Source organism: Rhinatrema bivittatum, chromosome 4 (assembly GCF_901001135.1).
Source record: "Rhinatrema bivittatum chromosome 4, aRhiBiv1.1, whole genome shotgun sequence".
NCBI lineage: Eukaryota > Metazoa > Chordata > Amphibia > Gymnophiona > Rhinatrematidae > Rhinatrema > Rhinatrema bivittatum.
In genome coordinates, this window is record NC_042618.1 from 378,331,049 (window position 1) to 378,350,586 (window position 19,538).

At 39.3% G+C, this 19,538-nt stretch overlaps 1 protein-coding gene across 5 annotated transcripts in view; it reads right to left on the minus strand.

Annotated features, from left to right (window-relative positions):
- ERC2 (ELKS/RAB6-interacting/CAST family member 2) overlaps positions 1-19,538 on the minus strand; it is a 1,638,183-nt gene that overhangs the window by 368,257 nt on the left and 1,250,388 nt on the right. For all 5 annotated transcript variants that reach the window (XR_003856601.1, XR_003856602.1, XR_003856603.1 and 2 more), the window contains one exon: positions 6,706-6,771. Coding sequence is in view for 1 of the 5 variants with exons in the window: in XM_029600911.1 (XP_029456771.1) it covers positions 6,745-6,771 (27 nt within the window). In the remaining 4 variants the exon portion in view is untranslated. The remainder of the gene's footprint in view (positions 1-6,705; positions 6,772-19,538) is intronic.

Below are 19,538 nucleotides of genomic sequence, written 5' to 3' on the forward strand. Positions count from 1 at the left end.
TGTCAAGTTCCCACTCTGGGTAACCTTGAGTCCAGGGAAGTAGGAATATAAATTTCCTCCAGAGGGTGGAAGAGGTATATTTCTTGGTCTCGGAATTTTGAGCCAGCTCAGGGCTAGTCAGGTGGTAGCAAGTAGAAAAATCCAACAGTAACAAGTCTGGTCCTGGTCAGAGTTGTTAGCAGACAGATCAAGTCATTCAGATATCAAAAGTAGAACACCTCCATGTTTTAGTGCAAAGGTTAAGCCTCAATTCCAAGCATTGGGCCAGGTAATCTTCAAATTGCCAGAAATAATTCCTGCTTCCCATCAGTCCCTTTTATCTTGCTCTTAATCAATCTCTGTACCTTAAGAATGCGACCACCTAGTTATTTGACTCTGCCTTTGTCCCTGTGGATCTGGCTTCCTCCTTATAGCCAGTTGGTCTGGTAGCTAAAGAGTGATTTTTCATAACATTACATGCATAAAAATTAGCATATATGTGTATAAGTAGCCTCTATTCACGTATTTCATATTTTATAGAAGTAAAAAAAAATGCACGAGTATTTTCACATATGCGCCCTTAAAAAAGGGGCAGTCTAGGGGGCAGTCTATGCACATTTCTGGGCAGGGCCAACAATTACGCGCATAAGTTGATATTTTAAAAGGTCAATCTGGAATTTGGAAATGGACTCGATACTTCGTGAAAGTGAGTAATATGTCTTTCTTCGTATTGCTATTCCTCTCTGTCAGAGGCCTCCATCCAGGAAGGCAGAGGTTTGAACTGAGGAAAGGAAGTGAAAAGAGTGATCCGTAGGCTTTTTCTTTTTTACTAGACTTGGAGAATAGGATGCCTCACACAAAATGGATTCCTGCCTTTTTCACGCCAACATCTGGTATGAAACCGGAGGATATGGCCACTGAAGGAGCTGGTACTCAGCCCTTCAGGCCGAAATATCTTTGAGTCCCGATGCCCCGAGTACTCCTCCTCAACAGATTGCTATAGATTTTCTTAAATTACAAACAGAAATAGAGGAGAAGAGAGGAGAGGAGGAGCCCAAGCTACAGTAGGAGAGTTGGAACCTGGTTATGCATGCAGCGGTTTTTTACATCTTGATAAGCCAGTAGAGATTACATTAGATTCTCTTTGGTTAACTATAAAATCTTTAGAGACGGCAGTTGTCAATTCAGCAAAAGTAACAGTGGACTCTAATCAACGCTTCATTAATATTGAGGCTTCTCTTTCCAAATCTGATGTTAAAATGGAGCAGATGGAAAAGAGAATGGGCAACAAGGAAACTTGGCAACAAAGATTTACAAGAGCTGAGATATTATATGATAAAAAGTTAGAAGCAATAGAAAATTTGTTAAAATATTTGAATCTCAGGATATTAAATTTTCCAAAACATGATTTAATATCGCCATATGACATGTTCAAGGAATATCTTTTGCAAATTTAAAAAATGCCACAACAAGCAATACCTGCCATCTCAAAGATTTATTATCTACCTTTAAGAGGTAATATTCCATCAGGTAGTAAGCCAGGAGAAAATTAATTGAATTTGACAGGAATAATTGAATCCACCCTGGATACTATTATATCAAATAGATCCGTATTACATGCCTCCTTTTCTTTTGCCTCTAACCGAGAGGCAGTGTTTCGACTTTATATGCGGAACCGTGTGGCTACATTCCACGGTGACAAAATATGGATTTATCCTGATTTCTCAAGGATGATGCAAGAAAAGAGAAGGGAATTCCTTGAGTTAAGACCAGAGGTGGAAGCAAAGGGGGGTAAAATGTTATTAAAATATCCTTGCAAATGTGAAATAGTATATCGAAATAAAAAATATGTATTCTTATCACAGCTACGAGCTTTCCTTGATTCCCACACCCGAGAGACTGTAGCTATGGGATCAGAGGCAATGTAGAAGTTAAACCAGTTGTAAACTCTCAATTTTCAATTGTTTGTATAGGGGGGAAGTGGTCCTCCTTATTTGTCTTCAATAGCGCTTTGTTTCATCCTCCTTCCTGGGAAATTATTACCATAGAATATCAGATAATATAATTTGAGCTTGATTAATATTTGTTTAACAGAATTACAAATATCTGTATTCATTAAAATTTGTGTTTGTATTTGAAAAATGCATAAATAAAAAAAAAAAGATACTTATGTGCATACATTTCCCAACTTATTCGCATATTTTTACACCCATTAATCATCTGGCATAAGTGATATTAAACATAGTAATGACTGGTGGGAGGTCTGGGTGAACTGGGGAGAGTTCAGGCTGAAGAACCAGGAAAGTCTCAATGACCTAAAGAACTAGGCAAACTGGTGGATTAATTGGTTAAATTGGTAATTTCACTCGTATGTGTATTTTAAAATACACTAATTTATGCATACAAATCCTGATTTACACAAGAAAGTCCTATTTTATTTTCGTAAGTAAAATATATGCAAATGTATTTTTTAAATATAAAGTAAATACTCACGTTCAATGCTTAGAAATATATGGTTTCAATGCATTGTATGTATTCTGGTGTTGATAAACACACATTCATTTTACAATATGTGCGTATGTGATACGTGCATGTTATAAAATACTATGGTAAAACTATGCGTAGCCACATATATGAATATTTATGTTGCTGTGCACAGTTGTTTTAAAGTTATCTTCTAAGGTTTCTGCCCTTCCTCCCTAGTTGACCCCAGTTTGAATCCTGGCTAGCACCTCATTTTGACACTTATATTTAATTTGCATGTGCTGCACTGTACTCAAACCTTGTTTTCATGCAGGTATACATCCTCAACTTTGTCTTTTGAGTGCACATCCTGATATAAGCTAAGGGGCAGATTTTCAAAAGGTTACACACGCAAAAAGTTTGACAAGAATTTTTGGGGGGTTAGAGTAGGGCTGGGGGGGAAGGTTAGGGGAAGGGATGGTAAGATTAGGTTAGGGGGGAGGGAACGGGGGAAGCCCACAGGCATCAGTACGCGCAAGGTGCACTAGTGTGCATCCCCTTGATGCGCCAACCCCTGATTTTATAACTTGCACGCGCAAGTTATAAAATCAGGTATACATGTGTGCGTGATGGGTAGCGCACGCACATGTATGTCCGCGCGCTGGTTTGAAAATCTATCCCTAAATGTACCATATTACCCTCTTTGTAGTATGTAATATTTCAGAAGAAGGTTAAGTACATTATATAAATGCCTAAAGTAAATTAAATATGCATTTGGCAAGTACACTAAAAGTTCTATTATCTAGTACTTTACTGTCTAGAATGCTCCGTTAACTGGCATTGTGCCCAGGCAGCACCTTCGGTGGGAGGGAATGACAGAGTGAAGGGGTTGGATTAGGAAGCAGAATAGTTCTTCTCTGGCATTTTTTATATTAAATTCTGATTTGTTCTGTCTACTCTAGTCTCACTTTCTCCCCCTGCTGTTCCCTTTAAGAGATCGAAGGGGAAATGAGAGAGTAAGGGCTGGATTCCGGAGCAGAGTAGCTCTTCTTTGATCTGCTTTGCTTTGTCCATTCTAGCCTCACCTCTTCCCTTCTGTTTTCTGCAAGGGAAAGGAGGGGACGGGAGGGGTAGGATTAGGAAGCAGAGTAGCTTTTTTCTTATCTACTCTGTCCTATTAAAGCCTCACCCGTCCCCTCCTGATCCCTGCCTGCTGCTGCTCGGGAGGGGAGGGGGGCTGAAGCTGGAAGCAAAGGGCTCTTAGATAACTGGAATACTTGATTAATCAGCATCCCCTATTCCTCATGCATCCCAGAAAATAGAGCTTTTACTTTAGTAAATCATCCAGAATAAATGAAGAACATTGCTTCAAAGATATTTTTATATTTCTTTGAGACAGTCTCCTGCTTTACTTCCACATTCATATGAACAGTCTTTGATTGCATCATTACGGTCATCACATACCATGCAATATGACTAAATTATACACACATAATATGTAAGATAGCATTTGTGATATTATGGTCTATATGAACACATTTTTATCCAATGTGAGTGACACTATTGGTGTCTCTATTGCTAACATGACTGCCCTAAGAGGCATAAGAGAAACTGCAGAAGAATAGTCTAAATATCGTATTTATTATTTGTCAGATGTATTATTGCTATATTGCATAGCACAGTTTCTTTTAAGAAAATATAAGGCCCATAGAATTTGCTAGCATGATGGGAGAAAATAAATAGTTAACAAAAGGAAACAGAAGATTCCAGAAATATCACCATGGGAATGTTAGCATTTTAATCTAAGCATTCTCCAAAGAGTTACCTGATGAACCAGAGGAAATGATATAAACAACTGTAATGCATTTCAGTAAATGTGTAAAATCTTGTTGAGCTTTTTCACCATACTCCATAGCTCCTGTTGCAAACAGCTACAAAATTGTACATGATGTCGAATAACAAAAACCCATGACACAAAACTACCATCATAACAGATTATTCGGAACGGGCAATGGTACTGTTGTTCACATAGTTTTTCTAACATTTTTCCTACATAAACTTTAGGGGCTAATGCTGTTTCATTTTCTGCATTACTTCACCTTATTTAGGGATTACAGGAGGCCTATTATTTCTGGTCCCCAGGTAACTTATTTGTCAGTGAACTGACTGACCTGGCACCATTCCTGAATTCCAAACAACATGCTTAACCTACCTCTTAATGGGCTGAATTTAAAAGCATGGTTGGCACAGAAACAGCCACATACACGCATATGTGGACACCATGTGAGCATTGCGCATGTTAAGAAGATGCAAAGTAAGCGCGTACATACCTGTGTGCGTGTCAAGAAGAAGGGGTGGGAAAGTGGTGGGGCATGGGCATTCTGGGGTGGGACAAAGACTTATGCAACTGAGTCCGCATTTTAAAAAAACTGACCATGCTGCGTGACGGCTTGTTATCCCTGTTATTTTACTTCTGGACCTGATGAGGAGCAAGTCTGGAGATCTCAAGTTTTAGGGCGTTTAGCACAGCATGAGGGTTTGGGATCAGGTGGGGGGGCTTGCCCGATGAAGAACCAGAGGGGTTTTACCTGGGCGAACTGGGAATGGACTGGGGAAACTGGTAATTGCATTGGCGCGCGCATCTAATAAAATCCCCTCACATAGCCGTCATTTGTGCGCACAAGCGCGTGTCCTTACAGAACCGCATGCATATGTACACACGTACAGCTGATTTAATATCACATGTGCATATACGCATGTATGGCATAAAATTGCCATGTCTGTTTGCGACTGCATGTGCACCCGCGCAGCTGTTTAAAAGTTACCGTCCCAGTGAGTTTCCTATGAGGTGGAGAATATGACAGCAAATTTTCCAGATCACTTTTTCTGCATGTTTATCACTACATTTAGAATTTGCTTAGTTTGCCAATACTATTTTTTTCATTTTCAAGATGTGACATTGCACATAGATATAGGAGGGTAATTTTACAACAGCCCATGTAAGGCTAAAGTCTGCATGTGGAAAGTACATGTAGACTTAAGTCTGAAATTTCACAGTGGACTAAGGCACGCATGTTTTCTTTGAAAATTAGCGGGTACACGTGTGTACCACTGCACAGCATAAATGCACACATTTAAGCCTGCTAGGGAGAAGATATAAATGTATATATATATATATATATTTACATGCATACTTCTGAAAATCAAAAGTATATGAGTAAATGATGTCTGTGCATCAAGATACCTCTTTGCAGTGCACGTAACAGTACATGCAGAATTGCTTGTTCATACATTTATGCTTAAAATCCCTAGACAATTTTCAAAAGTTGATTTGTGTGCATAAAATCAAGTTTTATTGACATAAATGCTTTTCAAAATTCAGCTTTAATTGAAAAGTGTGAATTTATTTTTTTACTTAGGAAAGCTATTATCGGTACATATCTATATTTTCCTGGCTAAAGTGGGACAGAGATCATGAGCAAATCAAATATTGACAGTTGGACAATTTCTTGTCTGCTATATACACAGTAACCTCAACTGTCCAGTTACTCATATCCAGTAACAGAACTGGTTATGAGTAAGTGAAAAACAACCATGGTAATTTTAAAGTGAAAGTATTATTTTGGTACCATCAATATAGTTTTCGAATATTATAGATAATGGTACCTAAAAACTTTTACTAAAAACATATAAAGTTTTATTACACAATCAAATACACTACAATATTTATACAAAAAAACACCATTCCACACCTTCATAAAACACTCCTCTAAAGACCATTTTAATTATCCCTACTAGGGCCCTAGTTTCAATGACCCATGGTCATCTTCTTCAGGGGATACCCACCCATTAAAACAATATCCCAGTATTATTAGAATATTTTTGATAGAACTATATGCTTACAATTACAATGTAATTATCTGGATATTGTACACATATAACATTGTTTCATAGGACAGAACTGAAAAACAATACAACAGCCACAGAATACAGCTCATAACAAGCAGGCTTGTAGTTGTCAAAGTACTATCATCTAGGGTACTAGCGATAAATAAAAAAAGAATGCTTTTGATCATATAGGCAAGCAAAGTCATGGATTATATTTCCTCTTCACACTGTAATTTTAAAAAATATATCTATAATTTGCATTGTGCAAATGTTTTCAGTGTGCATCACAACAAGTACCACAGAACAGTACTATATCTGAAACTGAACTATATTATTAGAGATTACAGTTTGAAATATAAGGAAAAGGTATCTCACCCCTCAAAACAAAACGGGAACTTTGGTTTATAGGAACAGTTATGCCCATATCCCCTCCTCATCATCCTGTAGTTGAACATTGGGAGATGCACAGCGAAGATGTTTGCATTAAAAAGAGAAGAAAATGTTATTACTCATCTGGATGGAATTTCAGACATACTGTTCTCTGCTATTAGAAAGAGGAGTTAGAACAGGTGAGCAGTTTAATCATCACCACCAGCTAAATGTTTGAAGATGAAAAGCAACAAGTACTGTAGCAGTCATGGCAAAGAAAACAAAACCATTATTCTCACCTGAAGGTTTTACATGCATTGGGATTATAAAATTGTAAAATGGCCTCTAATTAAACATATAATAAAAAACATTTTGATTGCTTGCATATAATATGAATTTAGCTACGCTGTGGGATAAGAAAAGTGTAAGATGAGAGGTCCAGTAATTACTGTCTTCAAACACTGTGAAATTCTGTAAGGCAAAAAGATGCAACAAAAGCCACTGAGGAAGAAGAAATACTTATGAGAAGTATATTGCTGTAACATATAATCAGTGATATCTGTCATTTAACCAAGCTTTAATGTGCCGCTTAAGTAATGCAACTCAGCTTGCCTTTTTCATGTTGTATAAGGATATTTTGTTACACTCAGAATAAGCTGCATGTGAATGTGAGGAAATGCCACAAAATCTACAAGGTATCATTTAGTTTGTTGTAGACATTGAAAAAAAAACATGGCTATTCTCTTGCAGTTACATCAAGCTTTGGGTAAAACAAATTTCAGCACTCAAATAATCTTCTCAATATTTAACCTTCTTCTGTGCTTATTATTATCTCAAAGTTTTTACACAGGAAGACTTCATACATGATAACTGGATTTCTTTAAATTCTACCAGTGTAGATCCAGATCTTACTTCACTTTGGGAAAGGATCCTCCCCTTCCCACTTTCTGGAGATAAACAAAACCATAGCAAAGATGCTGCTAAGAGTAACATGACAAATGATGCTCTCTGATGCAGTTGTTCTATCTCCATCTGCAGGCAGGGAGAAATATAACCCTAGATCAGGATTACCATGGCAGGAAGTGATGAAGAAATATGTATAGTTTCTCATCTGATGTTTTTGTTATGCATTTAAAAACAGTTTCAAACCAGTTTTAATGCATTCTTCATATCTGCAGATGGTTCATTTTTCTAAATCTATTACATAAGAAAATTAAATGAAAACTACTGTATACATTTTATAAGGATGGAAAAAAAACCTATAGAAAGTCAGTGGTATATTTAATTGTATCTAATATTATATGACCTGTGATGTAAATATTCATATTTCATATCTCTTCTTAAATACAGTATACTTTTTTGTAAGAAAAAGCTGTGAAATTTATTTTATATATCAAATACAGTAAATACTTGATTATATCTTAACAAGGACATTTTCTAAAAACTGGATTAATAAAATTATAAATCCAGGAACTGTTAATTTTTAACATATATTGTTTAAAAGGAACTGTAATAAAGCACAACTTTTTCTTTTTTTTGCATTTTTGAACTTATAGTATCAACATAGCCTTTCAAAATCAATTGTCACAATTCTTCAGCAAAATATTCATAAAACGTAAAATAGAAGAAAACATCACTTTTATCTGTCACCATGTCTGCTGAAATCTCCTTTTCTCTGATCACTTCATCCACAACCCTGTTCCTCTGGAACCCATTCAGCTGTGGCATGATTCATTTTTCAATATCTGTGTCTGTTTCTGCCACCACGCATCCACCCCTGAACTTAATTTCTCCTTTCATTCCCTTACATACAGAATTTAAAGCTCCCCTGCACTCTTTCAAAGATTTATAAACTCTTCTATACTTCATTTTAAGTCTGCCTTCAATTTTTGTTACATCTTCTCTCATACCTGTACCCATCATAGGCCTTTTTTCCTTTGTGCTCCTTTTCTCTGCTCAACTTCCACTCACCTCCAAGCTTATTCTCCTACTATTCAGTAGTATGGGAACTTCTTAGTGTTTGGGTACTTGCCAGGTTCGTTTGGCCTCTGTTGGAAACAGGATGCTGGGCTTGGTCTGACCCAGCATGGCAATTTCTTATGTTCTTATCTCTGGAATGCCTTTCTTCCCGTACTACACCAGGTCTCTTCTCCCTAAAGATCCTTTTCAGACTAATTTCTTCAGAGAGGTAGTAGACTAATCTCCCTGAATAACATATAGCTCAGTTGCCATATTTGGCTACATAGAAATAAAGGCCAATCAAAAAGTTGTAGGTCATACCTTTCTACTGGTTTATCAAAACTTCATAAAAGTAAAGGTCATTAAAGAACTAAAGTCAAGTAAAAAGATATGACCTCCAATTTACTTGTAGGACTTCATTCCTACCCATTAATCTCCCTGAAACTCACCATCTCTTTTAGCACACAATACCACATCCTTCCTGTAGCTACGTTCATCCTCATGTCTCCTATATGTCTTCCATTTTGTCCATTTAGGGGCCAATGTAGTAAAGGTGCATTATGATTAATGAACCTACTAACTTCCCTTAGCACATGCACTGAAATTAACTCCTATATAGAAAGGTCTCCATTGGGAAATAAAACTACATTGTTTCCTTCATATGCTAGCATGTTAAAAGTTAATATAGCGGCATATGCAAAAAAGGACATAAAGCATGTTAATTAGCTCATTAGTCTATAGCAGGCTATGTACAATGGGCTCCAGAGTAGAAGCTAAGTTTAAAATGTTTTCCAGTGCTTAAAATCTAGCTTTTGACTGGGGTTGAAAGTTAACTACTAACATGCTGAGCCATAAGGATTAGACAGTCTTGCCTCATACTGACTCAGCATTCAGTGAAGCTCTAGCCCATCCTGAAGTTTAAGGCCTCCGATAGTTGAGACCAAAATTTCACTGGACACGAGGCTGGTAGGGTTTAAGGCTGTTTATTGCCTTACTGCCAGCTTAACATTAGAATCCTTTGAGGTATTCTTGAAGGATGGAAAGGGGCTTGGGGTGAGAGTAAGATCACTTTTAAACAATCAGGTAGATGGGAGAGTGGGTTGGCAGCAGAAGGTCAATTCTTTTTATCTTGATCAGGATGGGAAGAAAGATCAGGAGTAGGGGGTCAATTTTTTAACCTTGATCAAGGTGGACATGGGGTAAGAGTGTGGCATTTTTTATCTTCATTAGGGGGTGAGAAGGAATCAGGAGGAGGGTTATTTTTTTCATCATTGGGTGGCTGAGTGGGAGCTTGGGGGTTTCACTTCTTTTAGTCAGTATGCAGGCACACAAGTGCTATTTTGGTATGCTTTTCATAGCACTCATGATCTACACATATTATTAATTTGCTACATATCTCAGTGCCATTTTCCAAAATAAAGTCAACCAGACCTTGTCCCAATTCATGGACCTTGCCCCTGTCATGTGACAGGGCAAGATGTGGTTGGCTCCATTTTGGAAAATGGTACTGATTGGGCCTGGGGTTAGGGGGTGCCCCAGGCTCTTCACACTAAACACAAATGAATTTAGGGTAATGGGTTGGGGGAGGTTCCTGGGGGATCACTAGCTCACCAATGTAAGTTTTGAAAAGTTGGGGGTGAGCAGGAATTGGGATGACCACTATCAGCCTATTATTTATATGGAAAGGGGGGGAGCCAGGAGGTGAGGGACTCACACTTTGAGGGGGGTGTTGAGTAATTAAGGAGGAGACTGGCTTGGCTGTGGGATATCATTGTTGCATGGCACCTTTAGTCTAATAGTTTACTGTTTGTTGCGGAGTTGGCCTGAATTGGTGGCATTGGGGTGGGCAGGGGCTCTAATAACACCGCCGGTGAGGCTTTCTTTACTTGTTGCAGAGGGGAGTCTTCTTGGGCTGTAGGGCCATTTATTTTTGCTGCAGGAGCATTGGGACCCAAGTTAGGTTCTCAGTGCTCTTGCAGTAGAAAATCATTTTGGGGAAAACCATAGTTAAAATAACATGGCTGACAATTTTCTAAGTCAGCCGCATTATTATATTTACATTCAATTAAGTATGCATGAACTGCTTGCATGGATTTGTAAACTTCATGCATGCAAATGCCATGCAAAGCAACTCATTATACTAGGGGCAGGGTTTCTTTTATAGTCCTAATGCAGTTTGATAAATCTCCCCCATAACTGGATAACTTAATATAGCCGAAGAGCAGTCCTAAAGTTAGCCGGATAAACTTATCCAGCTAATTTTAAGATAGCCAGAAATATCCAGCAGTGTGCCTGTGCTGCTGAACATCCCCACAAAGACAACCAGATAAGTTAACCCGGCTAAATTTTATAGCCAAAAGCTGAAGGTGAAACTAAGTCTGGTTTGTGACAATTTTTTCCCTCCATGGGTATAAGATTAGGGGAAAAGTTTTAAAAATAATACCTTACATGCTTTAAAAAGCTGGCCTTCTTTATTTTGATAAACCATACTAAATGTAATTATAGATTGTGTTAGGGATGTGAATCGTTTTTTGACGATTTAAAATATCGTCCGATATTTTTTAAATCGTCAAAAATCGTTAAAGAGTGCGATACAATAGAAATTCCCCCGATTTATCGTGAAAAATCGTTAATCGGGTTTGTGTCCACTAACGGGAATTATTTGGGGGGGGGCGGGAAAACCAGCACACCAAAACAACCCCTAAACCCACCCTGACCCTTTAAAACTGACCCCTTAGCCTCCCCCACCCTCTCGACCCCCCCAAAAACATTTTAAAATTACCTGGTGGTCAGGTGGGGGCGCCGGGAGCGATCTCCTGCTCTCGGGCCATTGGCTGCCACTAATAAAAATGGCGCCGATGGCCCTTTGCCCTTACCCTGTCACATGGTAAGGGCAAAGGGCCATCGGCGCCATTTTTATTAGTGCAGCCGACGGCCCGAGAGCAGGAGATCGCTCCCCGCGCCCCCACTGGACCACCAGGTAATTTTAAAACGTTTTGGGGGGGGGGGGTCGGGAGGGTGGGGGAGGCTAAGGGGTCAGTTTTAAAGGGTCGGGGTGGGTTTTTTGTTTATTGGATCGGGCGCAGCCGATAAACAAAAAACCAATCGGGCCGGCCGATAAAAATTATAAGATTTGAATCGGAAACGGAACCGAACCGATTCGGTTCCAATTCACATCTCTAGATTGTGTTCATTAAAGTCATCCATCAAGTAACCCATTATTCAGTGGTATAGGCCAGTATTAGCATGTTAAATTCATTTTTCACTTTGTACATCAGTGAGTATCATCTTTTTATCTTCAAGATGATGACTGGGGTGGAGATTTTTATTGCTGAAAACTCATCCTTTTGTTTTTTAATTTTTGGGCATGGATGTCTTTTTCAATTACATTTTAGTAGATGGTTTATATATGCTTGTCAGTATTATGTATGACTTTTTCCATCTGTATCATATTTTTCCACACATTTTGTGGATTATGAATTAAAAGAAGCTTGTAGGAACTGAATTGTTTGCCCCATTATAACTCTTTAGAAACAATCAAGAGAGCAAAGTACAGACTGTGTCATGGTCATTCATCTTCTCAATGAGAGATATGTTACAGAATATTTTTAAAGCAAATAATTTTTGGTGACTCACTATTTAGATGGTAATTTTCAAACAGCCTGCTTAAGAATGGTAGCAAAAATGTAACTAAGTTACACTAATTTTTGAAGTGGATTATGGGCATAGGGGTAAATTTTCATCTGCTGTGCAGCTCAGTTAGTTAGCCAGATAACTTTATCTGGCTAACTATCAGGGTATATTCAGTGGCACAATTATGGCACAAAGTTATCTGGCTAATGCCAATCCTCCATGGAATGCCCCACTTATCCAACTAAATTCTAGGTGGATAACTAATTATCCATCTAAAACTTAGCCGGATAAATTACTGAATATGCCAGTTCTAACATTCAGATGGATAACTTTTAAGTTATCAATGAAAATTAAGATATTCTTTTTTTTAACTTTATTTTTCATTTTCAAAAAATAACAAGTCAAACAAACTTGATTGGAAATAGCACTTAGAGATCAAAATACAATCAAAAGAGACAGATTATTTAGAAGAAATAGATCTCAGACCATAACATTGGGGAATTCAAAATAAAATAAAGAAGAAATAATACGAAGAAATCAGATGAATGCTAAGGGAGACTCTTCAAATTAATTCAGCGCACTAAGCCATGATAATCAAAGATTGATTGATGGGGGAGCAGTATCTTGTCTGCATCTATCATTGAGGAAACATTCAATTGGGAGGGAACAAAGACTTATTTAATTCCCTGATATTTAACAACATGCTTACAAGGAAAAAATAACCAAAACAATGCCCCCAAATTCAAAACAGCAGGGCACATTAACAGAAAACGTTTCCTTTTGGATTGGATGACCTTAGCTATATCTGGGAACATATGGATTTTAAACCCTAAAAAGGGGATATCTCTCTTTCAAAAAACAACTTCAAAATAAAGTCACGGTTGAATATCTTCATCTGATTTTTCAGGAAAAGAAAAAAAATGTGAAGATTCTAGTAGATCAGCAGCAGCAGGATTTTTGCATACTTGATTACCTTTCTGACTCACTGGAGAATAATAAGTTTTCGATACAGGAGGTAACAGACTTTCAGTAGTAGACAAATTTTCCATAAAATATTTGCATAACAGCTCTACAGGAGAAGACATCTTCTTCCTAGGAAAATCAATATTCCTAATATTCCTACGGCAAACCACATTCTCAAGATTTTCCATCTTGTTTTGCAAATATAGGTGGCCAGAAGAGACAACACAAATGGTCTTCTGCAAAGCTATCTCTTTAATTTCAAAGAGTCAACTATTGATGTAATATCAAGTAGCTGAGAATGTGATGCTTGGACTGAGTTGGAGAGGTCTCGTTGCTGTGATACAAACTGTGCAACCGGAGTACAGATATTTCCAATAGCTTCCCAGATAGTATCCAATGTAATATTTGTAGGCTTAATCAAAGGAACAAAAGGTATCTCCACGCCTCAACATAACCTTAGATCGACAAATAAGGGGTTATTAACGATTCTGTCAATACACACCGCACATTTAAGCGAGGTTAGAGCTAGGGCAAAATCAATAGCAGGCCCTAAAGTATGGAATACATTACCTGTAGAACTACGATTACAAAGAAATTTAAACATTTTAAAGAAAGATTTAAAAACATGGCTGTTTACGAAAGCATACCAGGATAAGGAGTAACAATAAGATTCAAAACTAATGGTACTGAGAAGGTTCAACAACTATCGGAAGCAAACTTTGATGAGGAAAACTAATATTAGTGAGGCTTTTACTGTTTAATACTCGTATTCTTATTTTATTCTCTAATTTTAATTTTATTTATATCTTATATTTTAATCTTATTTTATCTTATACTTTTAATTTGTTTATTTACTGAATTATTGTACTAAATTTTTGCACTATTTACAATGTATTTCTTAATTTTATGTTTTTTGATATTTATAATTTTATTTCATTTGTCATATCTTTGCTTTATGTTTTATATTTTGTGAACCACTGTGAGAAAACTACCAAATGGTATATAAAACCAATAAATAAATAGAAGCAATCCCTTCCACAGGAATTGAAGAAAATGATGCAGCTCCGGTATCTGGGCACCTCCCGATGCTGCTAGTATAGTCGCTCTGTCATCTAAGCGCAACGTGAGAAAACCACTAACGTCAGCAGTGGCAACGGGTGACCCGGGTTGCAGAGGAATGCGGCGCCTCTCTGGGGTCAAAGATGACTCCAGGTCCTGCAACAACTGCCGGCAGACCACTGCTCGGCAAGCAGTCCAACGACGCCTCAACAGAGGAAGAAAAAAGATCCAAGCCTCGGGAGATGTGCTTATCTTTTGGGCTGGTTGGAGTAGATGACTCTGAAGCCTCCGAGTAGTCTCTTGCCTTGCCCTTCCTCTTACCCATAACCAGAGAAAGAAAAGTGAGTATAAGGCAAAATGTTCAAGGAAAGAGAGGAACCAAGGAGCAGCTCCCGTTAGCATGCAGCCATCTTGGATTCCAGATATTCTTGACATCCTCAATATTACTTATAATTTCTGATCAGTATAGATTGGAATAGTACTCCAGGAAAAGTTGGGCAATCTTATTATCCTTACAAATTAATTTAGAATTGCATGTTTGATTGAACATTTTATCTTCAAACATTTTTATTATAAATTCTCTTCCTATTTCCTGTTGCTTTTAAATATTGCACTAATAAGTAACCACTTTTATTATTCTCTAAATACTATCATTCCATAATTAAATTGATTTCCCACTTGTTGACCACAAATATTATTAAATTTGTATATCAGCTTCAGAAATTGCAACAAGAACGTGTTATCTTTCATATTCATCTGTTATTTTCTCTATTTATTTATTTATTTATTTCTTTTATATACCGACATTCGATCGAGATATCACATCGGTTTCCAGGTAACTGAGAGAATAGGGCGAGTTCTGCCCTATTTTACATTATAACTATGATAACAATTATATCATGGTAACAATTGTAACAGAAATACATGGAAAATACATGGAAATACATGGAAAATACATGGAATCTATGGGCCTGATTCACTAAAGCTTTTCTCCCATTCTGGAACCAATTCACTAAAGTCACTGACAGTTATCATGCATGCTAAATCAATTTAATATGCATGGTAATAGCATCCTATTCACTAAAGCCTTGGATTGAATTTTCAAAACGTTACGTGTGTAAAAACTAACATATAATGGTAATATGGGAAGCATTCACACATAATCCATATTTTCAAAATGGGTCATCTACATGTGTATGTCTATCTTCGTGAGTAAAAGTGGTTGTGTTGGGGTGTGGTTTGCACAAATGCACATAGGTCACTATTTTAAAAGTGACATGAGCGAATGTCATCAACACAGCACGAATAGATATACTGTAGCTTATTTATGCACCAAGTTCAAACTTTTATGGTGTTTTTTCACTAGGTGTTTTGCAGGCTGGTTTCTCTGGGAGAGTAGACACAGCAGCAGGCTATGGGGTGAGAGTGAGTGTAACTGGGACAGGCTGGGCCATACTGGGGGAAGGAAGTGCGTATGATTGGGATAGATTGGGCCATACTGGGGGGTTGGTGTGAATGTGGGAGAATCTAACTTCAAAATTATAGGCTTAAAGATGCACATGGCACAATGGCTGAGGAGGGAGAGAAAACAGTGCAGGAGGAAGTACCCCTTAGAGATTATAAAGGACCAGAGCACAATTTTTGGATTTGTCAGAGGAGCAAGTTGTGCACAGATTCAGATTCAACAAAGAAACCATACTATACCTATGCCAGCAGTTGGAGCAGTACCTACAACCTTCCACCCGCAGGGGCCATGCCTTGTGAGTGTACATCAAATGCCCTGCCAATTTTGGCCATCGACACTTTCCAGACATCTCTAGGGGTCACGGCTGGAATAAGCCATTCTGCCACCTTCATATATATTGAGCAGTTCCTAGCTGCATTTCTCCAGAAAACACACTAAATATCTTTCACTTGGAGCAGAAAGCAACAGCAGCAAACAATGACTGATTTATTCCACATTGCATATGCCCCTCTACCAGGGGCTTTTGACTGCACTTACACCTTTATAAGAGCCCCAGGGGCCGATGAGGCCACCTACTGCAACCACAAAGGCTTTCACTCCCTCAATATGAAGGTGGTCTGTGATGCCAAAGAGATCATCATGGACATCATGTTCAGGTTTCTGGGATTCAGTCATGATGCCTACATCCTCTCAGTCATGAATTCATGATCAATTCCAGGAAGGGCACATTACCGGGGGCTGGCTTTTAGATAGGAATGCACTTATCATTACCACCACAGAACAACTAACTTTTTTTTTTCTGTCTCCCTCATTTCTATGTGGAGTAACAGCATTGACTCAGGAAGACTGCTCTAACTCTGACCAGAGAACTACCCTGTTGTCCAACTTTGCTCTTATTTGTGTTCTCCCAGATCACTGCAGATATTCATGGCAACAGGACCCACTGGCAGACTAGGAAAGCCATGGAGAGAGCTTTTGGCCGACTTAAAACAGGCTTCTGTTGCCTGGATAGATCTGGTATACGTTCATCGGTATATAAAAGCTGTTAAATAAATAAATAACCCCACTAAGGGCCTTATTTTCCAATATCGCATTGGTAACGCATTAGGGGGCGTTACCAATGCAAATGAGGCTTCTTTCGTGCAGTGGGGAAACATCGTGTGCGGCGATGTTTTCGCCATTCGCGAAAACATTAGAGAGAGAGAGAGAGAGAGAGAGAGAGAGAGAGAGAGAGAGAGAGAGAGAGAGAGAGAGAGAGAGAGAGAGAGAGAGAGAGAGAGCGCCTTACTATAGTGCCTATGCCCTACATAGGTATTTGAATCCCTATGGGAGGGCTACCTACTAACTCGGGGTGGGGATTAGGTATGAGTGTCGGGGGTTGGGGGCCACTTTTGCATTCCACATGAGACCTACGGACTGAACAGTGGTCTCTAGTGCAGATTTGCTGGCCGTCGGAGTGAGGACGCTCACTCCAAGCGGAGATTTGGCCAACATTTTCTCCACCTAGCATGTTGTTGCCCAGGTAGAGTGTCCATCAAGCTAGGTGGAGAGAACGTTGCCCAAACCACTTCTTGGTGTGAGCGTCCTCACTCCGACGGCCAGCAAATCTGCACTAGAGACCACTGTTCTGTCAGTAGGTCTCATGTGGAATGCAAAAGTGGCCCCCAACCCCCGACACTCATACCTAATCCCCACCCCGAGTTAGTAGGTAGCCCTCCCATAGGGATTCAAATACCTATGTAGGGCATAGGCACTATAGTAAGGCGCTCTCTCTCTCTCTCTCTCTCTCTCTCTCTCTCTCTCTCTCTCTCTCTCTCTCTCTCTCTCTCTCTCTCTCTCTCTCTCTCTCTCTCTCTCTCTCTCTCTCTCTCTCTCAAAACAGGCTGTCCGGAACTACCGTGGATGGCGATAATCCTTTTCTGGCCCGTAGCGCAGTCCATAACGCGAAGTTGGAGTTGTAGTTAAAATCCGCGATAGCAGCCGCGCTACCACTGCGGTTGTTTCGCCGCACACGATACACAGGTTCCCGCTTTACATATGCTCCGCCCCAACTCCGCCCCCTGAATACCAAATGACTAATTTGCATTCGCGAATCGCGTTAACAGCTGTTAACGCGATTCGCGAATTTATCGCACGCGGTAAAGTGCTTTGAAAATGAGGCCCTAAGTCCTATTAGATCTTTCTAGCATGTTGCCTGCTTTGTAATCATGAATAATGTGAGAACTGTGCAATATATGATGTATTACTTATAGCTTATGTTCAAATTAACATCATATTTTAAGCTGATACCATGTAGTCTTATTGACAGGACAAGACGTAGCTGCAGCCGAGTAGCAGAAACTGTTTCCGAGCAGATTTGGGAACCAATTGGCATTTGCGGCCCCTGAAGAAGTTTATCAGAAACACGAGCCGTGTCGAGCCAACGCCAAGCTCTATACCTCCACTGCCTTCACTGCTACGATAAGTCATAAAACCAATTTACTGCCTTTAAAAATTGTAAAAATGCAAAAAAACCTCTCTCTGAGAAACCAATGATTATATGAAGTAAACGGCATATGATGGATCAGTGACGTATAACTCCTGAAAAAGTGGCTTACAGGGCTACCATACCTAAAGCCCGCCATTTTATATGAGATTTCTCTTACCACATAAATAAGACTACATGGTATCAGCTTAAAATATGATGTTAATTTGAACATATGCTTTGTAATCATGCCAAAACTAGAAGTCTGCCTCCTCAAGGGATTAGAAAATAATCTGGATGAAGAAGAGGAGGAAGAGGCATATGACCTGAGTCAGGAAGAACTGCAAGAGATACATTGCTAGACTCAACAGCAGGCTATATAGGAAAAGAATACTGATAGAAAGACATTTTAGTAGATGAAGGTGCATTTATTAACATGAGTGATAGACGTGCAAAAAAAAAAATATAGTCAATGTTGCCTTGGACACCCTCTTTTTATGGGGGGAAGCAAGGCTGCCTTTGCCTGTCCCAAACACGTGCTCCTTCATAGCTATGTCTAAAGACAACTAACCGTGCCCTTGAAGGACTGGAATCTGGAGCAAAGGCAGAGGTTGATAGCTTCTGGAGGGGCCTGGAAAGCTGTTTTGTTCCATCAAAGAGATGTGAGGTTGCAGAGGAGATGGCCTGGGAGCAGTGAGGGGTCTCTATTCTTCAGCCACCACAATAGGTGAGGCCACCCCCCTCATGGCAGAGGCTGAGGACCCTACCTGTGTCCTTAGGAGAAAGCCTCTTTCTGTGGTGGTGGCATTGTTGATGGAGGCTACATCAGTGTGGATGGTGTTAGCATGAGAAGAGGCAGAACAATCAGGGGTGGTGATGAAGCAAAAGGAGATGCTGCCAATGGGGCAAATGGAACCACAGCATGGGGTGGCACCATCCAGGGTAATGGTAAAGCAAAGGCTAGTGGGGCTGCGTACAGGGAGGCATCGGATACCACGGATGTTTCACGCTGCTAGCAGTTGGCAGGGTGGTATCCTTTGCAGCATCTCCCGCCACACTTCAGTCTTGGTCTGCATTTTTTCCCTCATGCCCCTTAAGCTCCTGACACATTCCCTGCATCTCCTCCTAAACTAAAGATTCAGGCCCTGGATATCATGCTTGAGGCCTATCTCCTCCACCAGCATTCAGAAGGAGCATATGTCTCTGCTGAAGTGGACTCCATTTCCTCTTCTCTTCCAGATGTGAGGTCTTTCTTCACTGAGCTATCCTCTCCCTCTTCGACTACATGCCACCAGA